The sequence below is a fragment of the Patagioenas fasciata genome, chromosome 13, assembly GCF_037038585.1.
Source record: "Patagioenas fasciata isolate bPatFas1 chromosome 13, bPatFas1.hap1, whole genome shotgun sequence".
Lineage (NCBI taxonomy): Eukaryota > Metazoa > Chordata > Aves > Columbiformes > Columbidae > Patagioenas > Patagioenas fasciata.
This window is the reverse complement of record NC_092532.1, coordinates 24,476,336-24,498,836: the sequence shown is the minus strand read 5'-3', so window position 1 is coordinate 24,498,836 and position 22,501 is coordinate 24,476,336. Positions and strand designations below refer to the sequence as shown.

Sequence of the window (22,501 nt, the reverse complement as noted above, 5' to 3'; positions counted from 1 at the left end):
CAAAGGCTTTGTCTTTAGCCAATACAGGTAAGCAACAGAGAAAGGAAAATATAACCAAAACACAGACTACAATTTCTAATTATTCTCTTTTCAGGTGCTTTTCTTATTCCCTATATCCTCTTCTTAATCATTGCTGGAATGCCCCTGTTCTATATGGAACTAGCACTGGGACAGTATAACCGAGAAGGGGCTGCCACTGTGTGGAAAATCTGTCCAGTTTTCAAAGGTGAGTGTCCCCCTGCCCACCTGCAGGGCACCGCGAGGGTGCCACGCGCCCACCGTCGCGAAGTAAAGGTCTCTCATCTTCCCACAGACGGCATGCTATTTGCTAACCTTTCCCCGGCCCTTGAAATCAGAAGCCTTATTGTTATCACAGGTGGAGCACAAAATGGGAAAAGCCATAAAAATCTCCTTCAGGTTTATTGCTGAGCAGTGCAGGGAGCGGTTCAGCCCCGTTCTCCCTTTCACCTGCAGACTGGGGGTGGAAGGAGCTGGGTACTCCAGCTGGAGGGAGAGACTGGCAATGCCAACATTTAGAAACAGCAAATCCCATCAGGTCAGTTGAGCGCCGTCTCCCCCAGTGACTGAGATAACCACAGCCTCTGGCCTCTGCACAAGGCCGCGTACCACGGCGCCCACAGCGCTCAGATGGAGCTGCGAAGGCTGCAGTTCAGTCACAAGGCTTGGAACATCACACGAGTTACCTGTGGCTCTGTAGCTCATTGCCCTGACTATGGAACAGGAGCAATGATTCTGACGGACTTTGTAAAGTGTTTTTCAAACCTAGCAATGAAAAGCACTTACTAAAACTTAAGCATGATTAATACTACTGTGTTTTCCACTGGGGTTAACTCTCCAGAATAACGGGCTGTGGAGTGTTGTGCACTGAATTGAAATCATTCTGCAAGGAAGAAATAGCCAAGGTTACGTGTTTGGATACCAGTCAGGGTGTTTGGCATTGGTCAGGGACAAAGGGATCTCCCTGGGTGGAAGAAGCTGTATGTTTTCTGTACATGAAACAAGTAAGGATCGTCAAGAATTTTCTTAAGCATTGCTTAACAGAAAGAGAAAAAAAAAAAAATAGCTCCCCTACATCTATACCAGATTATATCTAAAATCTGATGTACAAGCCTTTTCAACACAGCTATCCGAAATGAAACCACTCAAGCTCAGCTGATCCTAGAAGCTTAAAATTCAGATCATGTTCATCCTATGACTGACAAAAGCTGAAGAGCTTAACAACAGCAATCCAAACTTAGCGGATCCGGTGCTTGGATGTAGGTTACACTACGTAAATGTTAGTCTTCTTGCTCAAAATACAGCTTTCCTCTTCAAGGAGGCTACTGTCACAGAATAGGAAAACTGCAGCTTTTTTTCTTATCAGCCAAACCCAGAGTTCACAGCAAAATTAGAGAGATATAACAAAAACCAAAGAGAGCTAATAAAATACGTGCCCCAACATTTTAAAATTAATTCATGTAGATTCACCTGGCCCTTCTGCAAAATTCATCCCAGCACCCAGGAACCCAAAGACCCTTGCTCGAAATTCCTGCTGGTGTCAGTTAGCATCTCTGGATGACAGTGAGGGTTTTGAAAACCTAACTGCAAAAATTAGATCTGGAAGATCTCGAAGTGTTTGCGCTGAACAGCGCGGTGCTCAGAGGTCCCCCGTCTGTTGACTTCAGAACTGAAAAGATGATGAGAAAGGAGAACAGAGCTTATTTCATGTCTCGTCATGTTGACATTCCAGCAGTGTTTTTAAGCTGACATTTTCAAGGCGGACTAAACATACATGGCTGTTGATTTGTAAGTGTTCCTATCACCAGGATATAGAGTAGCATAAGTTATTTGATTCTCAACAGTAATCGGCATTGAGATGTATTTGCATCTTGGCATGAGTAGAAACTCAGTCCTTTTAAAGTTGTGACCAAATCTTTTGAAAACATATAAACACATTTTACTGCTAAAATCATGATGCTTTCAAGTTGTTTCTGGGATAACTCAAATCTCTCAAATGAAAAGTACACAGTCTACACAAATTTAGAACAGCTTCTCTAAATTTTAGCTCTGAATATTATTGCTATGAACTCTAAGGATTTTACTTCTAATGAGCTGCTCCGATAATGCATGCAATTAAAATACACCCTGTAACCTATGCAGCGGTCTGTTTCCAGCTCCGCATTTTCCAAGGTCTGTTTTAGAGTGCGGGTGGTACAGTGTTACTTTGAAGAAAAGCCAGACCTAGAAACAGAAGAGTAAATTCATCCCTGAACATTCTTATTATTTCAGAGAAGTAACACTTAAGACACATTTGATCCAGTATTTTAGAATCTTGATACTAAATATCTATCATTGTCATCCTGAACTGGAGGAATTTCAGGAGCGCTTTTTTTAAACGGTAATCATCCAACTTCAGTAAAACATACATTATTCATACTTAATATTTTAACATTTAATATTTAAGAATTATCCTCTTGGGTGATTCCCCCCGCCCCGATCATAATGTATCACTAGAGTTTGAGTGTTAATGTGCTGGATTCATTTAGGCACCAAGGATTTGAAAATACAGTTCCACCTTTACTGGTCCATGAGCAGACTGGTCAATGTATTGAAAGTCTCCTGAAGAACAAAGAGTAACTCTTGTATATTAAGTCTTCTAACTGCTAACTCCTTCAAGGTCAGCATCTGTTCCTTAGGCAAATTTTAAAACCAAGGATTAATACTCAAAATGTATGCTACTTCCTTACTTTATCAAGAAATATGAAAGCCTAATCATCTCCAACTGCTAGGCCTCCAATGCAGCATCTCCAAAAAACTAAACTGAAGAAAAACAGAAGTGAAAGTTTACATTTAGGTGCTGATAGTGATGATAACCATAAAACAACTGCAGTCTCTACCTGTTCTATGTGACATATACAACTTTTGGGTAGGATTCAGAGAACAGTACAGCGCACAGAGTAAAATGAGATTAATATAAGCCAAGGTAAAGTAAGCTTCCCAAAGAATTCTGGCAACAAACTATTGTTCTGCTCTGACATTAGTACCAAGGCTTATTCCTAAGCCATTGGAAAAAGGACCATTTTCATTAGGAGAACACGCATTTGGGGGCGCCCTCACTCCAGGCACCCTCCAAGCACACTTCACAGTCGGCAGAAATCAAAACCAAATGTTCAAAGTCAAACCAGAATGCTTCCAGTGGGGATCCTGTAATCCTGGGGAGGTAACAACATGGTTTGAAGGCCCGCACACCATATAGCCTGATATTCAGCAAGATTTCCTGGCATGCCCAAGAACCGCTTGGAGCCCCTCAGTGGAACAGCACAGGCAGTTTCTTGCATGTTTTAGACCTCGTTACACACTGACAGGAGCCAGCTTGGACAGTAACAGTGAGAAAGGAACGGGAGAGGGAGCAGTGTCTGTTCCAGACTACCTCAGGGTGGAAATGTGAGCCATATGGAAACTTCACTGAAGTCTTGAGCTTCACTTTTCCAATGAAAGTTGCCAGGGACTCTGGCATTGTGAAAATGAAGTGAGTTTCACTCTTAATATGGGCTTGCGATCTTCTGCATTGGAAGCAAATCAGCAAGGGATTTGCACAAGAGCAAATTTTGACATTGCACTGCCTAATTTCTTTTTTCTGGCAAACAACTGGATTTGCTAAAAGCCAGTCATTTTCCAAAATCATTACCGTAATTTTTTGCTTTAAGGCCAGTGACACTGTGTCCACATGTGTATGAGTAAATGTCAAAAATTCCTTTTATTGGTCTGAAGAACTAAAATGAGTTTGCAACCATGTATGGCTGACTTTAACTGCAGTATTCGCATATACTGTTGCATGTAAAATGCAATGTATAATCTAGTTTTCCTTTGTCTTTAGGTGTAGGCTATGCAGTGATACTCATAGCTCTTTACGTGGGTTTCTACTACAACGTTATCATAGCTTGGTCTCTGTATTATCTATTTTCATCATTCACATTTGAGCTCCCCTGGACAAACTGTGACAACAGTTGGAACAGCGCAAACTGTACAGATCCCAAACTCTTCAATGCATCAATGCTTGGCAATGGTACCAAATACTCGAAGTACAAGCTCACTCCTGCAGCTGAATTTTATGAGTAAGTGTTGACTTGACTTTGCTATTTATTCAAAATTCTATGTCTAACAGTGTTTCCTCTGGAAGGTAAAACAGCTTAGCCTCCAGCCTCTAAAATAAGCATAAGACTAAGATTAAAATGCAGTTGCAATGTTGATCTGCACTCCTATGTGACTGAGACTGTTGTCTCTGCAGGCTTTGTTTTTTTTCCAGTACAAATGCAATACTTGCCACTGGGCAACATGGAATGGACAAGACGCAAATCTTCCCTGACGTCCCATTTTTGTTTGCACCAACTTGGCCAGGGCAGGGAAACACAGCAATATTCTGACAAAGACCACTGCATGCCACACTGAGCTGACTTCAAGGCTTTAAAATAATCATTTGTTCAACAGGCTTGGCCTGTGTCTCCACTTGCAGAACACCTCAGAGCAGACCTCTGTTTGCTCAGCTGCTTTGATAGTTCAATGAAGTGAAACAAAGCACTGAGCAGGGAGAAGAGAGCCACAGTTGTCAAAAAACGGGCATTACTGACCTTCAGGGGAAAATGGGATTGGATTGGGATAAAGAAAGGAGGGTGGGCATCAGGCTAATTAAATCAGCTGTTGAACTAATCTAAATAATCAGTGAATATTCCTGTGCTGGGAATAGAAGGAGATCAGGGCACACGCTTGCTGAGCAGCAAGTTCTACCCTGTAGAAACAAAGAGACACCACCATTACCATAAAAAGCCTGGTGTGTGATACACCACGCCCGGCTACATTAGGGATCCTGAGGTCTGTGTTTATAGCTCTGCAACATCTACGGCTGCTATTTCTCCTCTGAAGACAGAACGGTGAAGGATCAGTAGTGATATACAAACTGCTGGCAGGGGTCTGGGTAAACTCAGTGCTTTGAAATCAATAAGGGAGGTGGAGTTCAAAGGAACTCACTACAATGGCAAATAATGACAGCTAGGCAATCTGCTGCCCTTACCAAGACAATATATGATGTGTTAATAATAATAAAATAAGGCTATATGCCCATGTAGAACCTGACTTTGAAGTGAAATGTAAGAAGTTATACATTCAGCATCTTAACTGCATTATTACAGAACTTTCATGTGAATAGGCTTCGAAGGTTTTCTTTTTCATTTTCTTGTGCTTAAGCCTTTGTAAAGCAACATACAATCTCCATATTCTTGCTTTGCTGCTTTATGATTTAACGTGGTTCCACACATTTTCTGTTATCGCATCATGCTCGGGGTATGGTTTTGAATTTGTACTGGGTGAGGCAGTAGTAGCATCTATTCACAATGTTTGGATTTAGTTCCACTGATCTGAGGAATAGCTGAATTTGTGATTCCGTCCGTGCACTGAAACTTGAAATGCTAGGGTTCTGTCCTTACCATGACATACATTCAAGGTGCAGTTTTCAGAAGGTAAAAACAAAAAAGGAATTGACATTTCATTACACTTTGATCCTGGAATTTTAGGGCAGTAATTAAGGCCCTGTACTTATTGGCAACTAGATTATACTGCAAAAATGAGAAGAATAACCACACAAGTAACACAATCTATAACATCTGCTTCCTCAGCTGTAAAAACAGAGAATCACATGGGGCATTATGTTCACTTATCCAGTATCTGGCTTAGCTTATCAAGTACAGCTGTACAGCTCAGGTATGGACCCAAAATTGAGTAAGGATTTAGTGCATTCAAATCCAACCTAGTAAAGACAGCGCAATTGAGAGAACAGCGTTTCTTCTCTCACATCAAATAACCAAACTCATTCATGATGAGAACAATCAGCCATTGGAATAATCTCCCCAGTGAAATGGTGGATTCCCCAATGTTGGGCAATTTTAAGCTTCAGCTGGGCCATCTTTCTAGACCATGCTTTTGCCGAGAAGGGCTGGACCAGGGGATCCTTGTGGTCCCTTCCAGTCTGGTATTCTATGATTCCCATGGTCTTTATACAACAGGGAGAGCTGAGGTCAGGAAGCAGAAGTGATGATGTAATGCTACATTTGCGTCAGTGTAGTGGGTTTACAGAATGATGCACCGTTTTTGGACACAGTGTGTTGTTAAGTAATAGTTCAAGTAAGGGTCTTGACTGGCTACATTCCCTCTGAACCCCCCTTTAAGTAAAGGCTGAATATTCTTTTAAGAATACTGAGTGTCCTTATACAATATTGCATGACTGCTTGAACGACTGCTGAACCTGACCCAAGTTTTTGTGTAGGAATTGCACCCGATTCTTCCTGGTAGATAAACATTAGTCACTTGTTAATCAACGTATCTTTGCCAGAGGAGAACCACAGTTCCTGACAAAATAGTTTGTATCAGGCCAGTCTTTCTCTTACAAATTATCAACTGGATAGCTAATTGTTCTTTCCTCAGTAATTCTGTGAATAAGTGTTCTTAAATAACAGTACCATGAAGACATGGATTTTCAAATTCTATGATCATGTTATTTTCTTAAGGTTTGTATCTAGTGTTGCAAAATATTCGCAGTGACAGAAACAATTACTTTTTGGGCAAGAGATTTAATATGGCAAATTTCAGATTCTGAGTTTTCATCAGTTATATATAGAAACAAGGAAACAGCAGCTCCTTTTATACCAGAGGAAAATCAAATTATGCCACTCTAGTCTTCAGTGGGATACCTATGGAAGCCCAGCCTCCGCACTAAAACAACGCATGATAAATAGCATTATCAAAACAGGGACTGAAAACAGCAATAGCACTGGTGCCCACTGTAAAAGTATCATAGAAAGGGAGTGATCTTGTCAGTGGAGGTAAAAAGAAGTTGTTGTCCTCGGTACTTCCCAGGCATACAGACCATCCAGTCTGCAGTATCTGGGGCCGTGTTTTCAACCACAGTAACCAGCGTGACAGGAACTTGCTGCTCTGTGTCACCGGGATGCACTGCATCTTATGGAGAACCTGCTAAGGATGCTAACTGTGCCCAAACCCTGAAGTCTTCAGCCTCAAGACTACATGGAAAGTGGTACAGCTTGAACTTGGTTCTCCAGGTTGTATATTTACATCAAGAAGACAATATTCAGTCATAGCAGTCTATGTCTATCATATTTATAAATATAAGTCTATAAGGAGCGTGTGAAGCAAGAACATCCTGAAAAAGCCCTCGCCCTATCCAGCAAATGTTACTCTTATAGACCAATAGATTTACGCTTTGGGATACAAGTCTTCACAGGAAATACCACCGCAGACCAAAGGGTCCACGTAGTTCAGTGACACATCAAATGGAGTGATCAACACTATGTGCTCAAAAGAAAGATGCAGGAACCTACGCCATAAAACAATTGTGAAGCAACCTCTCCCCAAAAGACAGAAAACACCATTTCAGAAGTAAGCATAAGCAATTCTGCCACAAAATACTTGTAAAAACAGATCAGACAACAGGAACTACCGAGAGTGGATAGTCAAATGTTCTGCTAATCACATCTGGTAAGAGAAGACTCTTAAGCTCGTGCTAAACATGATCGACAGTTCTCAATGATGTATATACCACTTTCTTGGACAACAAACCTCCACAGAATACATCTGAAGCTTCTTAGGAGGTTTCCTTCATCCATACCTTTTATATTAATTAGAGTTCGTAAGCAATGAGAAATTAAGAACCTCTTTCGATATCTAGACTTACTCATCTTTTGAATCTTAATTGAAAGGAAAGTTGTCCCATGTTTCTGACAGGTTTGAAGCTGCGCAGCAGTCATCTGCACACAACCAAAGACTAACAGTAGTTCTAGACAGGTTCTGTACCTTCACCTCTAGAAAATCCCTTGAACACAACAGAATAAATCCTCTGATTTCAGTGGGCTTAGAGCCGAGTACCTTATTAAATACTTTATGTAGGAAATTGAGAGCCACATTGCTGAAATAGCAATATGCAAGCTGCTTTGGAAATCAATTCTATATTAACTACATCAGCACATTCAGGAAACGGTTGGGTGCGCTGTTTACAGATCTATAGCCTAACATATTTGTATCCTTCCATATTTCATATTTACTTTTTGACTGCGTTGACTTTTTTTGGACTCAACTAAGAAACTCAGTCTTTCTCTTTTCAACTCAGTGCACAGGAATTTCTGGTACAAGTATTTATATGCATAAAATAAAAACAGCTATCCCACAAATATTTATATGCACAGCTTTAAAATTTACTTTTCACATATGTTCACGTATTTGCATTTGTTGACCATTTACTTACACAAAGAGAAAAGAAATTAAATGCAAGTACAATGGAAGTCAACCCATCTAAGTGTGTACACATGTTCTTAGGCTCTGGACAGCTTTATGGAAATGACTCCTAAACCACAACAGGCCCTTGTGTGTTAAGTCCAAAAGGCTGGAAGAGCGACCACTTTGCAAACTTGCATTTGCAGGGGGAGTTATGAGATATTGCAAATGTTAGGAGCTGCAAGTTATGCTACGTGCAATTGTATTGCTCTGTGCTAGCTTGTAGGAGGAATTCTAACTGCTCATCTTTACATATAGAATCTTGCGTAGTTTGGTAGTGGTACCAGGCTCTGATCAATAGGTACAGCAGCTGAGGTCAGTGCTGCAGCCCCTCCTCTTTATTACCTTGCCTGTGAAATCCTGGCAAGCAGTAACAGAGCCTTTCTCTGTTGAACAGCACATATTGCTCAAGGCAAAGCCGACAAAGGTGTTGTACACAACTAAACACTCGTTTATTTGTATTCACCTGTTTCTCACCAAGCGTTCTCGCTGACACAGTAACTGCCATAGTATCACCACTAGTGTCTTACGTGTTGCTCCGTGCAGGTGAAGTGTTTGTTCATCCAAAGCTATAATATCACATCTAAGCATGGCTCCATGAAAAGCTTACAAACTTAGCCTCACTGTGTAAAGGATTATAACAAATGTCAAACCATGAAGTGAGCGTTCATTTGTTCAAATGTCAGCAGTCCTCAGCTTGTGGCATGTGGGCCTATTCCTGTGGTTCACTTTCTCCTGGCAACATTGTGTCTTCCAGTGTAGCTCCTCTGAGATCAGTAGAGCTTCGTGAAAGCTCAACAGCTTCTTTGGAGAGCCCAGGGCTCTTCTTCGATGACCTCCTGGCGCAACGCGCGTGGCCCACTGCCAATGCCGACTGAGCCGCCACGCGCCTCTGCAAGGGCTGGGGCAGCTGGGAGCGCGTGTGCTCCCACGGCTTTGCCACGTATACTCAAATACTTTTTTTCCCAGGAGTTCAGTATTCGTTAGATCTACAGAGGGGTGAAATTCAAGCATTTGCATTTTATATGCAAATCTCAATATAACGGGTTCGAAAGCAGATTTTGAAAAACTCTTTTTTTCAGAGTGCTGTGCTGAAGTGTGGCACAAACAGCAAAGGAGGTCACAATTCGAAGAATCACAGAATGGTTGGGGTTGAAAGGGACTTGTGGAGATCATCTAGTCCAAGCCACCTGCTAAAGCAGGTATGCCTAGAATACATTGTACAGGAACGTGTCCAGGCAGGCCTTAGAATATCTCCAGAGGAAGAGACTCCACAGCCTGTTCCAGGGCTCTGGCACCCTCCAGGTGGAGTTCTTAAGTTAATGGAAGAATTAAGTTGGTTGAAGACTTGGGTGAGTTAAGATAAACATTCTCAGTGACTTAAGAGCTTAGTCCTAGCAGCCACATATAATGTCAGGATTATCATGATTCAAAAAGAAATACCATTTCATTCAATACAAATAATAAATATGCCAACCAGGGTGCCAGTGGTAAATTATCTAAGTGATTCCCAAAATGTAGCTGTAAGTTCATTACACAGCTCCATTCTCCAACACCAGAGAGAGCTGAAATAAATACCTTGAGAAACAGAAAAAGCCGGACCACGAAGGTGTTGTCCAGAGAGAACGCGGCCCGCAGAGCCGCAGAGCGCGCACCCAGCGGGACCCGGGCGCGCCGCGGGAGCCGGGTCTGAGCCAGCCAGCCCTGCTGCGCCTGCGCGACTCCCCCGCCGCCCGCCCCGGGATGGCAGCGGGCAGACCCTGGCGGTCAGTCTGCAGGGTCTGTACCGTAAACTCTGCCCCACACCGAGCTGTGGATGTGCGCCTTGTAGACACAAACTACTGTGGAAACAGTACAGCTGAATTTAAGCAGTGCTGTACCTCAAGTAAAAATACCTGGAGCCTGGCAAACTCCAGATAACCTAACCTTCCATAGATAAAAGAGCTAACTGTGTTTTATACTCCAAAGGAAACTGTCAGCAATGACAACTGAACTATGGTTGCCCAAATATATAATGCAAGAGATGCATGTAGGACAGCCTTCCAATTGTGTACAATTATCACGCTTCAAATTGCCTTCTAAATGGAGTAATTTGATTTCTATAGATCGCACACGATATACACTGACAGTCCTTTTAGCATCTTCAATCTACAATTTGCATGACGTTTTAAATAATGAAAAAAAAGTCTACCAGAATAGGGAACAGAGCTCAGGAGAGCAGGACTACATCTGTTTATATCTGCTGATGCTTACTCTATGCCATCCATTTGGGTTTGATCTCCTAAAAGCGACTACTAACTTTCAGAAGTACCTGGAAGTTGTTAGGGGTACTTAAGTTTTCAGAAGTACTTAGTATGTTAGCTAACAAATACATTTGCTAGTTAACATACTAATTTGCCGACAAGTTGACTGCATTTTTGCAATTTGAACAAATCTGATACAACATCTAAAAAGTCTTTAGATGAATGACGCCCTTCTATTGATCACATTAGATTTAGGTAAGAAACAAAGAATGAGCCTATAGAGCTATGTAATCATGTTTGGATTGAAAACTAAGATTGTAATTGATTTAGGATTGAAAAAAAAGGCCTACTCCAAGACCTTTAATTTAATCTGCTTGTACAAAACGGCCTAAAATTCAAAAATACAATTATGTAAATCTCCCTAAGGGTGAATGATACAAAAGGCTCCTTAGAAAGTACCAGTCTGACAAAATGTCTTGGAGTGTCCTACACCTAAACCTCTTACCTCCTGTTTTCTGGCTAAGGAGTAAATGTTTTGGATTGAACAAGATACAGAGTAATTTTCAGATTACTTGGCCCTTTTTTTCCTTGGTTTGGTTCCCTGTTTACACTCAGATACTCACCCCTTCCAGAAAGAGTGTGCTCTGAACTGCTCAGAGTGGAGATGAAGCAAAGATTTATAATAGTCCTTATTTTACAGATGGAAACACTAAGACACAGAGAATAATTTTCTGGTTCCAACATTACCCACTATTAGTACTATGACTGGATCCTTCATTTGCTGAGCCCCACTGAGCAGCTGCCCTCCCACCTCCTCACTAGTTCGTCTTCAGTAGGGTTTGTGTGTGAACACCAAGCAGATCGCCCTCCTGTTGCCTCTTTGCCTTTGCCTCTTTCACTAAACTGAAAAGGACCCAAGTGCTCACGAAGACAAAACAGAAGACAGTGGTACCAGCAAACAAATCACTGCTGATTTCAACGGAGGCCAACTATTTCCCTTCAGCTGAACGCAGGGTGGAAGTCAGGCCAGAACTGGTGCCAGTTATTAGATGGCATGGGGAATTTTCCCAGCAGAGTGCACTGGGAAGGAGGGGACCCGAATAAAATCTCCCAAACACAGAAATCAGAATCACTGAATGCGGCTTCAGTCCACAATCCCTTCACATTCCCGCTCCTCTTGCAGATAGGCAGAAAGACGACTGTGACCCCTGTTTACAGGGATGTACAGTCTCCAACTCATTGCAGATGTAACTGACACTCCCTTACATGGACAGCAGTCTTAGCATAAATCAGGCTCCTTTGTACAAACCTGACTTTAATAAAAAAAGTTAATTTCTTATCTCTAGTCCAGGTTTTTTGATGCTTGGTGCTTTACAAACAAAATATTGCTAGAGCTCTGACCAGATTGGCAGAAAGCTTGAACAATTTATTAGCTGCCCTTGTATTTTTGCTCAGCGTAACAGGTCCCTGGTTTACTTTCCGTCAGTTCCATCTGTTAATGTTTATTCTCAATCTTTACCCCATAATATTTTCTTCTCCTTTTTGCATATATTTCTCACCTACTTCCATTCTTTTCTCAATAACAACAATCTACAGGCAAAATACTAATTCTGGTTTTCTCACTGCCCCTGTTTTTTCTTTGTCTGACTCAGGGTTGTGAATTATGAGGGTTTCTTTTGTTAGCGGAATTGGACAAATCCATATACTTAAGAAACAAGAATCACTTCCAGAAACTTTTACCTAAGACATTCTCAGTAGTTTTGGACATAATTTAAGGAAGTTGGCAGACAACAGAGGCTGATACTTGTTAGCCCTGTATCTCTTCTGGTTCCCTAGCTCAGGAATTTAAGGGAGATCAGTTTATGCCGTTATGCCTATGATTTGCCCTGGGAAACGGGACAATCTTGCAGTTAGCGAAGGCATCTTCAATTCAGGGACAGATGTTGGCCGCGTTCCACTATTCTGCTATAAGATCGAAAGGCTGGAAATTGAGGTGTTTTGACCTCAGAGGTTCCTGAGTGGAGAATCTCGCAGTATCTCTTCACATTGTACTTTTTGTGACCCTTACAAGTGACAGAGCAGTCAGCGGTTTATCATTCAACCTGCCTCAACAGAGAGGCTAAGAACGGCCTCGGCTGCTCCTGACATGACTGCTCTTTGATGTGCAGCAAGAATACTTGTGGCATAACTGAGCTAACTGGATTTTCTATAGCATCACTGGTGTATGCTAACTTGAAAGAACATGATGAATGCAAAGTTCTTTTCAAATTTGCCCTTCTCCAAAAAATGACTGGTTTTTGAAGAACATTACAGAGCCATATCCTTAAAATCAAGAAGGTTTAGTCTAACGCTTTCGCTGCTGCTTCTCTTCTCCCTCTCTTCAGATGTCAGCACACAACCTAAATCACAGTCTAGCCCTTCGTCTTTTACACTTGATGGTGCTGCTGGAACAGAAATATAGCTTCTAATATATAAACATTCACTAACTACTTCCCAGAAACCCTCATAATGGGTACATTTAGGAAAGCTTCTATGCCTTTTCTTCAGAGATCACAAAGAAAAAGAAAAAAGGAAAAGGAAGCAAAACCCAGAAGAATTACAGCTCAGAAACAGCAGCTGTCTATGAAGATTTCCTTGTTCAGCTGCCCAGTTACACAGCTGTTTTGAGTGGTAATAAAAGTATTTTCCTCTTCCTGTTTTACAATCCCTTACCCTAATTAAGGGAGCGGAACACTTGGAATGGAGATTCTCCTGAAAATGCTGGGAATCCCACATTTGCAATGGCAGCTCTGACAAGCATTCCAACCAGTAAGACATTGCTGGCTGCTTCTTGGAAAGCAAACACAAGGAAGCAGGCTTCTTTACAAGTCCAGAAAAATACTTGGGCAAGAAGAATAAAAAGTTAAATGGGCAGAAAGAATGCAATTTCAGATTGTCTTCCTGAGCAGACATCTACATGTCATAATCCAAAGGATTTTCTTTAAAACATCCAGCTCCAACAGTGATAGCACTCAAAGTGTGATAGTACAGATTGCCAAAACCCTCCCATGATCCTGGACAATGTTCTGATCAGAAGCCTGTGAAGCTTCTCCCCAGCTGTACTTACCACTGCCCGAGTGTAGAACGGGTTTGGGCACTCCTGCCCAGGATTAACTCACAACTGAGGTCCCTTCCAGTCCTCTGGCGAATTACACTTTGTTAGCAGAAATACAAACAGCTTCCATTCACACTCCAAACAAGTTGAATGAGACATACCTGTTTGTTTACATTTAATGAAATATAATAGGTTTTTAGATGAGAGATCAAGAAGTCTGTCTCTATGTTTTTCTGTTTCCACAGGTAACAGCTATATTGTTATACAGCTACATTGTACAGTAAGAGTTGAAATCACCTCATATTTTCTAAATAGGAACATTCTGGAAAATATGCCATATACACATGATCACTACCCTGTTAATGCCTCACTTGTTGTTAGCCTTACAATGCAGCAGAAACAGATCATTTGCTTAATTTAGAAGGATGCTTTCTACAGGTGTATTTTATCCAACCTGATACTAATCATAGAAACAGTTAAAAAAAATACAGCATTTCTTATTAAACATGAGGAACTACAGAAGTAGAACTATTCCAGCTCTTAGATCATCACATTTTGATGCTTTAGGGATCAAAAGGGGATTGTATGCAACTCTTTCATATTACTAGATGGATCATTCTAACGGGCCTTAATTTTCCCAGCGTGTTTCAACAATTTAAGTAGCACAGAGACATTTTTCAGTTTCCCATATTTAAGTTGACACAGCATTGCACTATCTTGGAACTTATTCAACTATCTCACTCGTCTCTGACTTGATGAGACAAGTGCTTAAGCTAATTCTGAAGCACCATCTATCTGATAAGAGATTGTACGGGCACAGCCCATGGAGCTGGAATGAGATTCCTTAGACTTTAATCTCTAAAGTCTGCAGTCACTCAGGGCAAATCACTCAGTACTTCAGTTTCTCTAAAATGTAGTTATCTTCATAAAACATGCCAAGGTCCTCCAGTGAAAAGGGCTTCTTTGATTTGTGTTATACTGCCATGGTGCAAAAAGAAGCCAACAGAGATGAGCTCTCTATTTTACCCAAGCAGTGCATCGCAAATAGAAAGTAATAGAGAAGGGGAGGAGACAAGGAAGGTCATAACCGTGTTATCTGGATGGGCAGTGAAACACTCAGAAATGGAACCCCTTAGCCTGCATCCCGTAGATCCGCATCAGAACGAGCAGGTGGTTCTGCAATTCCCCTCCCGTGCAGGGCTCCAGGCACACACCATTCCTCCGCACATGCTGCTTTCAGTAAAGCAAAATGGTTTTGCGTTTTTTAGATTTGTAAAAGCAGCAAGAGACACTTCAGTAGCATAAAACTGAGTTAAAGCAGGGAGATCCACTATAACATCTCTCGCATATCCCTGTGCGTGTAGCACACCATGTGTTTTAGCAACTCTAATTGTGGCTATCACCAGTCACGAGGACGAACACTTTTCTACACCTCAGTCCATTTAACTGTGTAGATGTCAAAAGAACCAGCCTGCTCTGATAAGCAACAGAATCCCCTCTGCTATCACTCCGCTATCTCAGTGAACAACACAGAGCAATATATCAAATTTATATTTTCCAACTGCTGCTGCTCCTAACTAACCACAATTTTGGCAGCCTCACAATAGCCTTTTCAAAAGGGAATTGAAGGTATCTTCCAGTGGAGAGAGCACGGCCGTTATGGCACTATGGTGCCCGTGAGGCGCTGTGGGAAGCAGCACAACGCACGGCGTCGCCGAGCAGACCGCGCTGCCGGCACTGCCTGCTGGCCGCGTCCGCACGGCCGCCACAGCTGCGGTGCAGCCTCTGACAGCGGTGCCCCAGCACGAGACGCGGCAAGGCCTTTCCCCCTGTGACTTCGCTTTGTTTCTGTGTATCTGGTATGTAGGCGAGGAGTCCTGCACCTGCACGAAAGCCGTGGAATCCATGACCTTGGCTTGCCTCGCTGGCAACTTTCCCTCTGCCTCTTGGTGGTGGTAATCATTCTTTTCTTTAGTCTGTGGAAAGGCGTGAAGACTTCAGGAAAGGTAGAGCTAATATTGTCCTTCTATCTCAACTACGTTCTTTGTCTCCTTTAAGAAGTCTTCTAATTTTAGAAAGCAAAAGACTAAATCACTGCCTCTGAGGGATCCTCGGGACCAAACCGTGTGAGAGGCCTTCCTATATGTACAGTGGAAATCCACAATCCTGATTCGGCCTTTATTTGATTTACAAGTTTTGCTTGTGCGATGTTCTAACTGGAAATGTTATTAGCATATTTTCAATTCAACATTAGTGGTCTCATCCAGAAAATATTTTGAAATACTTTGAATTTTCTTGAGCATGCCTCCTATTCTTAGCCAAATGTACTAATGTTTCAATTGTTTAAGATGTTTGGGTTTTATTATATAAAATACCATGACAAGAGAAATATCTTATTAAACTAATTTGAAATAACTCTTTGACAACCCTCAGAAAACAGCTCAACAGAAATCCTAGGGCTGGATACATGAGAGCTTTTTGTACATTTTCATGAGAGCATCACCTAACATCAGGCAATAACTGCAGTTGTTTAGTAATAAAGTATATAGCTGAACAGCTAATCACCTAACACATGCTGGTAATGTATAAGCAGTCCAAGTCTTCTGTTTGTCAAAACTGTCTCCTACTAGTATCTGTAAACATCCATGCATAAAGATGCATGACACATAACAGCATTTTCCCCCAAGACATTCCGTAAAGAGCTGCTCCATCGAACTGCATGGACAACACCAGGAAAGTGCCAGCTGTATTTTTCATACCTTCTTAAGCCTTCTGTAACAGCTGATTAACCTTTTGGATCTCTGTTGTCTACAGGTTGTTTGGATAACAGCCACTTTGCCTTATGTTGTATTATTTGTCTTGTTAATACATGGAATAACCCTGCCTGGTGCATACAATGGAATAAATGCATACCTGCACATAGATTTCGGAAGACTAAAAGAAGCCACAGTAAGTGTACTCTTCCGCTCTTATTCCCTTGTTATTATTAAGCCTGTTGCTGCTGTTACTAAAACTGAAAATACCAGAGCTAATTTCTGAAATTATAGAGCCACACTTCAGCTTTTGCATAAGCAGCAGTCCACTGTCCCGACAGTCTGACCTTCCAGCACTGTCCGTAACAGGCGTATCTCAGCCTGAACCAAAACTGTTCTGATCACAAACAGAACCTCTACGAGGGTAGTTTCAGTTGTGGCAGTCCCTTGAAGTCCATGCTTTGACTGTACACTCTGTATACTGTGCTATCCTTTACATGTGGACACTGAGTCATGCAAAAATTGAGTTCTCAAAAGGCTAAGAATTCCCTCAAGAAAAAAAAAACACACGGCTTTTTGGATCACTGGGTTGAACACTGATCTGGAAAACAATGATCCTGGCTGCAGAAAACCCTGCTAAACATACAGAGTCAGGACTAATTCACTTGGTCATGGTCCTTCATAAAAATGAGCTATTAAATAGTATGGTGTTCTTAACCTGCTATTGAAATGGACGTACATTTCACTGTATCATTTAACAGTACTGCAAGTCTTCATCAGTAAATGTACCCAAACCAACACAGTTTGTTGAGCACCTTGGAACTAAGAATTATTTCATCCATTGTAAAGCAAGATCTATGAGTATAGTCACTAACTCATGAAATCGCCAGCATTTCAGACCTACGAAGAACAATGATCTGGTGACTACCACTGTGCTATGCTAAAAATATCATAAATCATTCACAGGACAGTGGTATCTCCATGGATGGCTCATGAGGCCACTCGAATGGTTACAAAACTGAAAAGGAAGGACATAGTTCTACTAGAAGGAAATTAACTATCTTGAAAATCTGCAGCTTTCAGAAATGTCTGTAGCCTGTACATAGTTGCACTGGGCATTTCCTATGCATCCTATCTTGATTTTTCCTGACTAATCAAAAAGATCAAGATCTCAAGTGTCAGACCTGTTTTATATACTCTTAGCAAAGCAGTCTTTCCTTGGTTTTGTAATAATGAATTTGGAAACTGGCATTTCTTCAACAACAGAAGTTAGCACCAGAACCCAGATCCCATCTCACTGTTTTGGAAGAGTCAAACGGAACTTCAGCCATGGGACTTTCATCCACCTTTGTCACCCAGGCAGTCCCCACCTCTGTGGTTCACGCGCACGTAAATACAAAGGTGCAAGGATGAACAAAGGAGGTGTTTCAATTTTTCTTACATATTCTGAGCGCTGTTTGGAAAAAAGCACCACAAGTTCAACCAGATGCCTGTGGAGCTGTGCCAGCTTGCATCAGCTCAGAATCTGGGCCTCTGTAATCATAGCTGCCTTCTGCTTTTGGAAGGATACTCTATGCACTGCTCTTTCCTGGCTGAATATTTCTGCAGCTGCTGTTTGGATGACCCTAAAGTTATTTGTTTTTATGACTAAATTTTTCAGACAACAAAAAAGTTATTCTAGAATTAAAAAAAAAAGACTAAAGATCAGTTATGAGGCGAAGTTTCACAAACTACTTTGTCACGTCAGCCCCTCTCGTGCACCGAGACTGGGATACCTGCCGCTACAATAGGCCCTGTGTGCTTAGTCTTTGTCGTCAGGCTCCCAAGAATAAACTCCTGCTTCAGTTCTATGTCAATATTTCAGATTTTTTTTCTCCCAAATGAAGAATCTAGCGAAAAAACATAAGTCACAGCAGTAACGACCTACGGGGGGCTCTGCCAATGCTCTTCTAAAAGACCTTAGAACACCCCGATCCGTGTCAGCGTCTGCCTTATTTTATGTGGCCACACACTGCTCAGCACTGAGCAAGCCCTGAGACTCCTCATTTTCAGGAATACTGAATCCACAAAGAGTGTGTCCGTAAAGATGAGAAAAATATTCACCTGAGGACCTCTTAACTAGGCCAGTGCCTAACTATGTTCCTTGCCTGAAGTCCAGAAGCTACAAAGCCACTAATACTCATCTCCACTGCATATCACAGTATCACAGTATCACAGTATGTTTGGGATTGGAAGGGACCTCAAAAGATCATCTAGTCCAATCCCCCTGCTGGAGCAGGAACGCCTAGGTGAGGTCGCACAGGAAGGTGTCCAGGCGGGTTTGAATGTCTCCAGGGAAGGAGACTCCACAACCTCCCTGGGCAGCCTGTTCCAGTGCTCTGTTACCCTCACTGAGAAGAAGTTCTTTCTCAAATTTAAGTGGAACCTCTTGTGTTCCAGCTTGATCCCATTGCCCCTTGTCCTATCATTGTTTGCCACTGAGAAGAGCCTGACTCCATCCTCATGGCACTCACCCTTTATATATTTATAAACATTAATGAGGTCACCCCTCAGTCTCCTCTTCTCCAAATTAAAGAGCCCCAGCTCCCTCAGCCTTTCTTCATAAGGGAGATGCTCCACTCCCTTAATCATCTTTGTTGCCCTGCACTGGACCCTCTCCAGCAGTTCCCTGTCCTTCTTGAACTGAGGGGCCCAGAACTGGACACAATATTCCAGATGGGGTCTCACCAGGGCGGAGTAGAGGGGAAGGAGGACCTCTCTCGATCTACTGACCACCCCCCTTGTAATACACCCGAGGATGCCATTGGCCTTCCTGGCCACAAGGGCACAGTGCTGGCTCATGGTCATCCTGCTGTCCACCAGGACCCCCAGGTCCCTTTCCCCTACACTGCTCTCTAATAGGTCATGCCCCAACCTATACTGGAACTTGGGATTGTTCCTGCCCAGATGCAGGACTCAACATCTAGGTAAACAGCAGTTACACTTCTGTTCTGCTGAAGGAGCTGGAATTAAACACAGAGGTAAATCACACACAAGGAAGACTCCCCCTCTGTCATACACCTTGACAAGTTTCCTGGAGGTGGTATTAACATCTAAGGTGCACACGTTTCCTCTCCACACAGCACAGTCTTTCTTTAAATCCACATACACAAGAAAAAATATACACAAAAGTTAAAATGGCATAAACAACCATGAAGAAAGCTGGAAAGATTAGTGACTACCTCCTGTAAAATGTTTCTGTTTTTTCATTTTTTATACATATAAAAACAATATCCTACCATAAAATATATAAGCCTATGCATCAATCAGAAGCTGTTCGGCTGAGTGAACAGAGAACATGAGCATGAACTGCAGAGGAACCAGCCCCACTGTCTGTTTCACATCCTGCTTTGTTAAAGCAAAGGGAATGTTTTGCATTTAATTCTGGTTCTAAAGGAATTTCTGATTTCTGCTCTTTTTCCTTTCACCTTGATCTTCTAAATTTGTTTTTGAATGAGCTACTTTGAGCCAAGACTCTTACTCAACAGACACGCAAGCATACGCATAACTCCTTTGGTACGCAGCAGGTGCTGACCTCTTATTTGAATCAATGGGACCTAAGCAGATGCTTAACGGTGCTTGAACGGTAAGAAAGGGGAAGTATAAAGAGTAACACTCTCCTGGCACGGCTCAAAAGCACTAGAGAACCACTAACACCAAGTGCCTTATGGTGACGACATGCAGACCTAGTTATAGTCTAAGCAAAATTAATTTTAAAGAATTTCAGGCACTTCACTAACAATACAAGTTATGGCAAGTTTTATGAAACAAGAAAAATTATAGGAGTCTTCGCATCTCTCCTCCTGCGCTTTTATCCACATGTATGCCCTTCAGAGAATATAACCCTATTTGTTCTCAAACTTTGTGTGGAGATAGAACATCAAGATATGGTATATAGTATATAGTGTATATACATATATATGTATATAGTATATAGTGTATATGTATATAGTATATGATCTATAAAAGGAATGAGCAAGGAACTAATTTTACAAATTGCTTTGCTATTTATTAAAATAAATCCATGATATCCAAAAGCCCTGTATGAAATGCAATTTGAGAAAAATCATATCTACCCATCTATTGTTTTGCAATGAACACAACATACATTGTTCTTCATATTACCTCTCAAGTAATTAACTCTCAACAGTTCACAAAATTAAGTTTCTCTACAAATCCAGAGCTCAATAAAATGGTCCAGTCTTCAGCAAGCAGTAATTGAAAGTATCTATCATCTTTGCTGAGAAAAAAAGAGATCACTAGGATAAGTGCTTTCATATATCATGTTATGATGGGATAAGGCACTCTCCTTCCACTGGGCCAAATGTGAAAGCTTAGCATTAAAATCCCAATGTAGAAGGAAGTGATAAGTTGCTTAGATCTGTGAGAAAGCTGCTGCTGAATAGATACATTAGACCTGATTTTGTAGAGGTCCATGGATATGAAATCCAGTGCTTTACATAGTCTGGAGCACTTGTTAGATTTAATCAAACATTGAAGATCTCATTTTGAGATATACTGAGCATTATTCACTCCATTGATTTCATCACCCTCATTGAAGATGCTTTTTCAAATATCTTTGTGTAACAACCAAGGAACCCTCATGACCCAGGCTTCTGATTCAGGAGCCCAGCACTGTGGCATCGTCCCTGACCCCTGTCTGCGCAGCTGGGGTGGATGTTGGGCTCCAGAGTCACTCAGGAAATGTTAGGGCATTAAAAACTTGTTTTCCCTAGTGGACAATTCTTAAAATGACGAAACTGCCTCTACATTGAAATTTAACGACTATCACAGGAATAACTCCATCTCGAGCTAAGTGGGGAAGGTGACCGATAATCTGCACTGTTCTGTTCACAGCACATCAGTCGTGCTTCAGCTTCTGAAACCAGAAAGCACCAGACGCAGTGCACTAACTGTCTCACCAAGAAAGCTCTCATATGGGAAACAAAGTGTCCTCTAACACTTGACCCATTGACTATTTTTAGTTTTCTGGTTGTACATTCCAAACTGACTTGGAACAGAAACTATTGCAAGTGTATTTCTCTCACCCAGGAGAAAAACAAAGTAACCATGTCAGTACCCAGCGAAAGCTCAGAAGCCCCGACCCCCGGGCAGCAGCGCGAGCTGGGAGCCCGCTGGCTGCCTGGGCCCCTGCCGTTCGGGGCCAGGCCATCGCGCGCCCCGACCGCGCCCCGAGTGCCATCGCGCGCCCCGACCGCGCCCCGAGTGCCATCGCGCGCCCCGACCGCGCCCCGAGTGCCATCGCACGGGGGCTGCGCAGCGCTCGCGCTGCCCCAGCCGTGAGTGCTGATCATTTCTCAAAAGCCAGTTGCCTTGTACACTCTTGCATTTCCCTGATGTGCCTTTTGGACTGAACTGACAATGTTGGTGTCATTATGCAGGTATGGATTGATGCAGCTACTCAGATATTTTACTCCTTAGGAGCTGGGTTCGGCGTTTTAATTGCATTTGCCAGTTACAATAAGTTCGACAACAACTGTTACAGGTGAGACAACCTATTATTTCATTACCGCTTCAGAATGATTTGTTTACTCTAACTGCAGCCGGAATAAGTACTGAGCTACCTTTTTATCTTCAGTCATTTATTCGCGCTGGTTGGTCTCGTGCAGACATGGGAACAAACTCAAATCTCAAAACACTGTCTTCCTTACTGCAATTTTAGCAACAGGAACCTGCCAAGATATCTGCTCTACAGCAAAACAGAATGGGATTAGGGTTGGACTTTATAGACAGCTGTATAAACTGTGCTTCTGTTTGCCTTTCAAAAGTACCATTAAAAGCAAGACCTGGATGAAATCTCATTGCTCCAAGAACTAAAACCAGAAGGATTCCAGTTTCCAGAAGCGTTTCTGTGCCTTAGGATTACATTTCTGGTATTTTATGTTGAGCTCCAATTCAAGAGAGCGCTTAAGTCCGCTTGTGTTTTGCTGAATCACCACCATAGAAATTAAACCAGGACTGCTCTGCACCTCCTGAGAACTCCCAACGTTTAGAGGTTTTGTTAACATTCCATT

General features: G+C 42.1%; 1 protein-coding gene across 2 annotated transcripts in view; it reads left to right on the top strand.

The window, feature by feature from the left end:
* The window catches only part of LOC136107338 (sodium-dependent noradrenaline transporter-like), a 68,213-nt gene that overhangs the window by 23,815 nt on the left and 21,897 nt on the right, over positions 1 to 22,501 (top strand). For both annotated transcript variants that reach the window (XM_071814403.1, XM_065848325.2), the window contains 5 exons: positions 95 to 226; positions 3,878 to 4,115; positions 15,542 to 15,680; positions 16,489 to 16,623; positions 21,869 to 21,972. In XM_071814403.1, coding sequence (XP_071670504.1) covers positions 95 to 226; positions 3,878 to 4,115; positions 15,542 to 15,680; positions 16,489 to 16,623; positions 21,869 to 21,972 — 748 coding nt within the window. The remainder of the gene's footprint in view (positions 1 to 94; positions 227 to 3,877; positions 4,116 to 15,541; positions 15,681 to 16,488; positions 16,624 to 21,868; positions 21,973 to 22,501) is intronic.